At 40.8% G+C, this 8,413-nt stretch overlaps 1 protein-coding gene across 3 annotated transcripts; it reads right to left on the reverse strand.

The window, feature by feature from the left end:
* Positions 1-23: 23 nt before the first annotated feature.
* Positions 24-8,162, reverse strand: gnpda1 (glucosamine-6-phosphate deaminase 1). 3 transcript variants are annotated; one of them, XM_085477105.1, is made up of 7 exons: positions 8,140-8,162; positions 1,552-1,679; positions 1,327-1,428; positions 1,042-1,224; positions 744-928; positions 432-606; positions 24-294 (listed from the first exon to the last, which is right to left on the reverse strand). In XM_085477105.1, exons 2-7 carry the CDS (start codon positions 1,673-1,675, stop codon positions 233-235), a joined length of 831 nt encoding a protein of 276 aa, XP_085333231.1. In that variant the 5' UTR covers positions 1,676-1,679; positions 8,140-8,162; the 3' UTR covers positions 24-232. The 3 variants fall into 3 exon arrangements, with proteins under 3 accessions (XP_085333231.1, XP_085333214.1, XP_085333222.1); XM_085477088.1 differs by lacking the exon at positions 8,140-8,162 and adding an exon at positions 1,947-2,049; XM_085477096.1 differs by lacking the exon at positions 8,140-8,162 and adding an exon at positions 1,874-1,940.
* Positions 8,163-8,413: the final 251 nt, after the last annotated feature.

Raw genomic sequence — 8,413 nt, forward strand, 5'->3', positions numbered from 1 at the left:
TCCCAAAAAACACACATAAGATGTACAAATTAAATTTGCTTTATTACAAAGAACAAATGAGCAGTTGTATGAAGAATCATCTATACCAGCACTAAATTATCTAGTAGTTGAAAAGTAGTTGTGAGAAAATCTTGCTTGATCTTGAAGAAGGAAAAACATAATCAATGGAATTATTGGAGTGCTCATTTGGTCAAATGCCTCTTGAATCCAGGATGTTTGAGAGAGGTCTCCCTCAGTTTTTCTTCGGCTCTGATGGAGGTGACTCTACCAGCTTGTTGTGGACATGCATCATCCCTGTGGACAAAAAACAAGACTCAGTAGTTTTTCTATGACTCATGTCTGCTTTGGAAATATTTTTTCTTAATCAGCTGGAAATATAAAATGTTTTTCTCCCACTCAGCAACTGCATGATCTGTGATTCAGTGTCTCACCTTTAAAGTACTTCACAGTTTTGACTCGCAGTTCCAGGGTGGCGTCTTCATCGCACACAAAAATGGTCTGTGGGTGCTGCTGAAAGGCAGACACTGTCCACATGTGATTCACACCTTCCTCTATGGCTTTGTACAAAGCAAACGCCTTGTGTGCTCCGGTGATGAGAATCATGACCTGAGGACAGATTGAAAACCGAGAAATAACTCAGCAAGTTCAGAAGTTAACTGATGACCACTCTTCTTGATATTTAGGCACAGCAGCAAAAACACAAACACCAAGGCACGTGGCTGACACTGAGCCAGACTCCCAACCTCTTTGGCATCCATGACAGTGCCCACTCCCACCGTCAGCGCCATGGTGGGGACTTTTGAGAGATCTCCATCAAAGAATCGGGCATTGGCCATGATGGTGTCCTTCGCCAGCGTTTTCACCCTGGTCCTGGATACCAGACTTGAACCAGGCTCATTAAATGCAATGTGGCCATCAGGTCCAATACCTGACACAGAAAAAGAAGAGGGGGCTTAATTGTTTTGCAATCATTTATTACAGGGCAGAAGAAAAGAAATGTGTGGCTGCAGTATTTTCACTTTTATCTGTGTGTCTTCTGACCTCCAACAAACAGCTGAATCCCCCCAGCAGCTGTTATTTTCTTCTCAAAGGAGTCACACTCTGCCTGCAGGTCGGCGGCGTTGCCATCGAGGATGTGCGTGTTCTCTGCTTTTATATCTATGTGCTTGAAGAAGTTATTCCACATGAAGGAGTGGTAGCTCTCAGGATGATCTCTGGGAAGTCCTATAAAAGCAGTTTATGGCAGTTTCTTATGCAAGACCAGAGCTTGGAAGCGTCCCTCACTCTGTATGCTTAATGGCACAATAGAGAACAATCAGGACCTACCTACATATTCATCCATGTTGAAAGTCTTCACGTACTGGAATGAGAGATCTCCATTTTTGTAGTATTCAATCAGCTTCTTATAACAACCTAAAGGAGTGCTTCCTGAAGACGGGCAGAAAAAGCAACAAAGGAGTGAGAGGAGGAAACGTAGGCTGCACATTAAAATCATGCAAATCTAAATACATGTGCTAAATGCTACATCACAGGACTGCACGTTGCTCTTACCTGTAGGGAGCCCCAGAGTGAAGTATTTGTTGGGGCCAGGGCTGAACTGTAAAATCTTGTTTCTAATGTACTTTGCTGCCCATTCGCTCGCCTGGTCGTAGTCGTTCAGGATGATGAGCTTCATGGTCCTGCAGAAGTCAAAACAGTGAGAAATGAAGCAACGAAGTTGTTTAGACTCTAAACAACTTCAGATTCTAAGAAGATCGTCTCAAAACACTCCTTGTCAGACTTTAGACTCATCAATAAAAATCAGCCACAAGCAGAGCAGTTGGAGCTCCGAGGTTTCCGAACATACTCGCAAATCGCTCACAGCTTTACTCACCCGCGCAGTGTCGCCAGAACCTCACATTTACTGATTTTAAAAAAAGTAATTTAGTTAATGCAGCCAGCTTTACCTTTCAGATTTCAGTCCGAGCACACGGCTCTGGGTGGATCATGTGACTTTCTGCCGGAGGCGAACAGCGCGCACCGCGGAAGAAACGAAAACTGAACTTCAAGCCCAAGAGCTGAGAAAACAAAAGGCACCGGGCTGCTCCACAGCGCCCTTTAATGACAGAAAAGCCTGTGTCCCAAAGGCCAGTCCTTTTTTACTTTTACGCGAGAGTTTTGAACGATTATTGTGAGCTTTTAACAAAAAGAATGAGTCTGCTGTTGCGCAAACGCCCTCTCAGCTTCCCAGGATTTAAAAGTCTAAACAGTAGCATCTGCACATTATGTCCACTCCAACCTTTCATCATTGCCCAAAATGCATTCCCGACCAAACAACAGCTGCCGATGGGTGAAAGAAGCTTTTGAAATTTTCGAAAAACTAAGATTGTTTGCAGTTTTTAAAATAACCAATTACATTTCTGATATTAATGTTAAAATGATAAGCTCTGCATCTTTATCATGAGGGCTCATTTTAAGGCTCAGACACTCATTAAATTAATATTATAGATTCTCGTGTATAAAAAAGTGCTGCTAAAAGGCGTCATTGATGAAAAAAGTTGATTAAAATAAAATGATTTTAGAATACTAAGTCCCATTTACTTATCTATTGTTGTTTTACCAATTTTCCCACGTTTTTTGAATTGTAATAATCGATTTATTCAGCATGATCATAGACCAAATCTACCTACTTAGTAAGGAGTGTTGGTGTGAAAAACAGAGGAGTAAGATCAAAATGTTGGTCTCTTTAACTGAACTTTTGAATCCATTCCAGGCCTTTTATTTGTCCTTAAATATCATTAAAGACCGTTGAAACGAGCTACATTTAGATTCAGCATGTGCTGTGCTCTCTGCAGCTTTACAAGTATAAGTGGGTGTAGATGTTGGATATGGACTGACTTTTATACAGACACACTGTTGGGTATTTCCATTTTTTCAGTAAACTGGGTACAGAAACACACTCAGAACGTGTGCTGGTCATGTGTCCTGTGTGGTATGGCTGCATCCATGGGCTCAGAATAAGATAGGAGATAGGCATGAACTCGTCCATCACCAGGCAGGATGACAATAGAGAAGCTCAATAACATTGTTTGCTTCATGTAGCATTCCTATCAATCTTGATGAGCTTTTATAAACCTCTCTGTCTTTTTTGCCCTCCTGTCTGCATGTTTGTCCTTATCTTCTTGTTTATCTGTAGGGTGACCAGTACAGACACCTGTTTTCTGTACAGACATCTGTTCTTTATTACTATTATTGTCCTTATTATTTTAATATTATTGTTTTGTTTACTCTTATTGTTGCCTGCTGCTAAACTAAACAAATTTCCCCTTGTGGGACAATAAAGAATTTGAATTGAATTGAATTGAATTTGGTCTATATATTTGTGAGGAGCTGGGCTTCTGTGCTTAGGCTAGAAGAAGTGGTAGAAAATACATTCATGGTTTATTGTTTTGTTTTTATTTTAGAATTTAACTTTCATTGACATGGTTGATATGAACTGTAGAACACTCTGCATTGCCCACTTCACATTGCATCACACTGTACTTCTTCTACAGAGTATAATGTGCAAAGTTGATAATGCACAATACGAGGTGCCACATTAAACAGCATTTAAAGTATGGTTGATTACTTTAGAATGTGATTAATGGTTTAACACAGACGAATCTTTAGTCAGCAGACTAACAGCTCACACCTCCTCTCAGCGACCACTGACCCACTGTAACCAGAAGAGGGCAGCAGTGCCAAGGAAGAAGAGATGAGATGTGCCATGTTTAACTATATTTGTTTCTTAAATGCCTACTCACTTTCTACAGAATTTGTTATCACCACACTGTGAGACCTGGATTTAATAAATATGGGAAGGACACCAGGTTTTATGCATGTAGTGTACCAAATGCCTACTACCTGAAATCTAAATCTTTGGCTGTGTCTGTCCATCCAGTGTTCTCCTTGCTTCAGTCAGAAGTTAGAGCACACATCAGCGGCTTCTGCTGTCCAAATTTGTTTGGTTGTGTGCCGGTTTTTCACAGAGGGGCCAGCGTCAGTGCATCACTACATGCTGCATTTCGGTTTGCTGGCTAGTAGCAGCAGCAGCTACGCTCAGATGATCAAGCTAAATTTCTGACACTGTCACAGTTTTATTCCACACCACACACTGTGATGCTGGACCAGGACTGAATTATAGGGACTGAGGCTAGATGACAAAGCTTTGAGAGCAGCTCCATGAAAATGTAAAAATATCAGTGTTATCCTTCAGCCTCTTAGTAGCTGCACATATAGAATAAATTTCAAAATCCTGCATCACCTCAGTCTCAAGTGACAAGACTTGGCATCAGACCTCAAGGTCAAGGTCACGAAGATGCAAACTTTTTCGAGGCTTGTACTAGATGTATCTATGGTATCAGTTTGAAAATACAACATTGTATTTGCAAACCTGGGCGTCCATGGCACGCAGGCAGGTGGAAAGGTCAAGGTGGGATCCTTGACCTTTAAAAGGAAGCAGGAAACAAACAGAAGATAACTGACTGAAGATGAGCTCGAGCATGATCACTGACAGTGAAGCACAGAAGACAGAAGCACATGAAGGGATATAAATCTGTCTAATTAAGAAGCAGAAACCATTGTGAGTCTATTTCAACCTCGTTAGTTTAATATTAAAGCGACAGCAGGTGCAAAATGACAAAACTCTGAAGCAGGGAATGGCTTGGCAGACCGTTGTTCTCTCCTGATCCCGCCTGACGGATTTTTGTCTACCTCTGATTTTCTTTGTGTCCATCCCACCAATTCCGGTGGTCTCGGGAAAATGTCAGTTCAATAAAGTGAGAAATTTCAGAGATGAATTCTTCTGCGTCTCTTTCCGTTATACGTGTGATGTCTTATCCTTCATATTTTGTTCTGACGTGTTTGTAAGCCACCATGGCATTTTCTGGCCACACACTGAGTTTGTTTCCTCTATTTGGCTCTTATCAAATTTACAAGGGGATAAGACTAAACACTGACTGACTAAAGTTACACTGAAATAACAATGCTTCTCTTTACTCTGTGTTGCCTCTGAAGTATAAAACCCAGTGGGAAACATAATCAGGTTTGTCTGCAACAATCCAGCATCACTCAGCGTGAAACTAAAGGTGACTGTCTTAAAAACAGATTTTTTTTGCTTTCCAGGAGTTCTGTTATCCTCGCTTATTGTGGATGCAAAGACCTGATACAGCCGTTTGTAAGACAACACATTTATGGTTATTCCTTACATACAAAGTGTGCAACAGACACATTACATAGTTATCTATGATGTGCATTAATGAGGAAAAGGACAGAATTTCTTCTGAATTTCCACTTTCATTGATTTCCACCTGTGATATTTCATTTCCCAACATTTTCACATGGAACAGTTTAACAAACCCATAATACTATCATAAAAACTGCAATATTGAATAAAACAAGGAGTCAAACAGAAAAAACAAACAAACCAAAAAGGGTTTTAAATCCTGATTTGTATCAGCTACCTGTTAACCTATTAATTCCTTTCAGATTAATCAAAGTTTCCTTTAGTTGTTGTTCTAACTCTCTGATCAATACAATCGATAGAACTCCACTCAGTTCTATCGATTTAATTTAACCTGATTCAGTCCACCCAATGCTTTCACTCACTGTATGCGCAAACTGTCTAGTTATGATACCCAGTAACACTTCAACGAGTTACCAATACAACTCAGACACAATGAATTTGTCTTGAAAGGTGCTATATAAATAAAAGCTGAGGAACATCGAGAAACAAAATGAAGGCTTGCAAGTAATACTCGATGAAGCTCTGGAGAAAAATAAAGAGATCCACCAAGACAAAAAACAAGAGCCCGTAGAGCAGAGAGACCTGCAGAGCAAACTCCAAGCCATGGAGGAAAAATACAAAGCTCTGCAGGTGAAGCATGATAAAACTCTGCACAAAAATCAACAGTTGCTTCAAGACAAGAAGAAAATGGAAATGAAACAGAAGGTAATGGACTCCAAGCATGATGAGATGGAGGAAAAACACAGATCGCTCCAAATCAAGCTTGAGAAAAAAGCACACGGAAATAAAGAGCTGCTTCAAGAAAAAGACCAACAGAAAACACAACAGGAAGAAGAAAAACTTAATCTCCAGAGGAAAAATCAAGCACTCCAAGAATTGTATAACGAAACGAAGTACAAAACAACTGTACTGGAAGAAGAAAAGAAAAAGCTGGAAAATCAATGCTCAGCGATGCAGAGTAGCATCAATGAGATGCTGAGAAAAAATACCGAACTTGAGGAACTTTCTAAGACCTTGAAGCACAAAAACACTGAAATCCAGGCGCAAAAGCAAGAACAACAGAAAACACATAAAGACCTGCAGTGTAGACTTCAAGATATCCAGAAGAGAAACCAGCAGCTGGAAGACATGCACACAGATGTGCACAAGGCAAAGCGAATAGAGGAGGCAACAGTTAAAGAACTGAAAGACAACCTTAAAGAAAAACAAGAACAATTAGAAGACATGGTGAAAAGATGCAACAAACTTGAGAAAGAAAACGCAGAAACAATCGATGAGCTGAAAACCCTCATCATTGAGAAAAAAGTGCTGGTGGAAGAGTATCTGAAAAAGAAGAAAAAACGCTTCCACTGGTTCTAGAGGAGGGGCACTGCTGCTTCTCACCTGATGTAACCTCGTCTTCCTCCACCTCTATTCCATCTTCATTTCCCCCCTTCCCCTCCCTCCTTATTCTTTTTTCACCCTCACCCCCCGACCAGTCCCGGCAGTTGACTGCCCCCTCCTGAGCCTGGTTCTGCCATAGGTTTCTCCTTTAGGTTTCTTTCACTTTAAAAGGAGTTTTTCCTATCCACTGTCGCCTGGTGCTTGCTCAGAGGGGATTGTTGGGGTTTTCTCTCCTCTCTCTCTCTCTTTCATTCTTTCTATCCTCCCTTTTCCCCCTTCTGCCTTTTCCTTTACCCAATAAACACAATTGCCCACATTTTACATGTGTTTGAAAAATGTCTTCATTCAACAATAATTCATCTTAGGTATAAAAACAAGAAATAGGTAATAGCTGCATGTGTGTTTGTGTGTGTGCATAATATACATACTTGTTTCCCAGAAAGAATTAATACTAGATGGATAGAGACAGGTTTTAAAGACTAGAAATGAAAACATGTGAGTCCTGTCTTTAAATAAAAATATATAATTCCCTATATTCCTATCTATTCCAAACAACGGTAGTAAGTAACAAAGTTTCAAATTTGTCTTTCACTTTGACTCTTAATTTACTAACCATGAACAAGAGGTCAGAGGTCAAATGTGGCACGATACCTTAAATCTTTCTGTGATACTTTCTGTATGTGGACCAGAGATGGGCAACACCGCATAGTCTGATTTCTTTTTTCAAGTAACGAGTAAAGTAAGGGATTACTATTGCAAAAAAGGTAATTAGATTACTGTTACTTTCCCGTAAGCAGGCTACATTACTGCGTTACTAATCCTCGTCATTTTCTTTGTGAGAGTGTCTCATGACAATGACGTACAAGCTTGCGACGTCCGTGGCAGCAACAGACGTGTGTAGATCAACAAAGGATAATATGGAGTGCAGGAGAGAGTACGACCATGCAGGGTTTAAAGCTTACTTTGAGTTTGATTCTGTAAAAAGTGACAAAAACATTGAAAACATACAGTAGTGAAGTTCTTAGCTCCCTGTTTTAGTTTTGTTGTCGTCCTCCCCGGTGTTCCCCTCACTCTCTTGCTATTTGATGCATGAATGCTTCCTCGGCTCAGCTCCCATCCCCACACCCTGTCGTCACTTTTTTAAATACTTCCATCACACCAACAGGCACTTTAGAATCACCAATTGACAAGCATGTGTTTGGACAGGCTCAAACCGGAGAGGTGATCAATGGACCACAGCGCTGCACACCCCTGGCAACTTTGGGGGTAAAGCCACTGGTTTGTGGTGGTTGCCAGGTGAAATCAGGGTCTGCTGCACCAAAAACATAATTGTGACTGCTTTGGTTGCAATCAGATTGCCATAGTCATCTGCAGTTTGCATGTTGGATGCCAACTACTCACAAAGCGGTGGGAAAAGTTTTGTTTTTTTAGTTTGGCTTTCATCTTTACTTTTGCGTCCTTTCTAAAAACACTAACATATAGGTCTGGTCTACCTGGACTGGCAGCATGCTCGAGGTGTCCCAGGCTCGCCTGTTTGGTGACACGGTAGATGAGCTCGCCCGGCTCGCTGTCGTGGTCGCTGGCTGACAGCTGCAGCGTGGTCAGCTTCTGAAAAATTACATTTTCTTATGTTGCAAGTCTCAAATCTTGATTGCCTGGATCCATTTAGTGTTTTATCATATGTGCTTTAAGCAGTAAATCTCAGGTAAAATGAACTGTTCTATCTGCCAGGAAGGACACAAACACAGACCCAAGATAAACAAAGAC

This window comes from Copadichromis virginalis, linkage group LG2, assembly GCF_057382275.1.
Source record: "Copadichromis virginalis isolate Kocher_CV1m ecotype Utaka linkage group LG2, C_Virginalis_male_GT1.1, whole genome shotgun sequence".
Lineage (NCBI taxonomy): Eukaryota > Metazoa > Chordata > Actinopteri > Cichliformes > Cichlidae > Copadichromis > Copadichromis virginalis.

What these genes read in the sequence shown, in the direction of transcription:
- gnpda1 (XM_085477105.1), bottom strand. Translation starts at nt 1,675, where the DNA reads ATGAAGCTCATCATCCTGAACGACTACGACCAGGCGAGCGAATGGGCA. An exon ending in CACTCTGGGGCTCCCTACAG is followed by an intron (nt 1,429 to 1,551) that starts GTAAGAGCAACG and finishes GCCCGTCTTCAG; the next exon opens with GAAGCACTCCTTTAGGTTGT. An exon ending in GATTCAGCTGTTTGTTGGAG is followed by an intron (nt 929 to 1,041) that starts GTCAGAAGACAC and finishes TTTCTGTGTCAG; the next exon opens with GTATTGGACCTGATGGCCAC.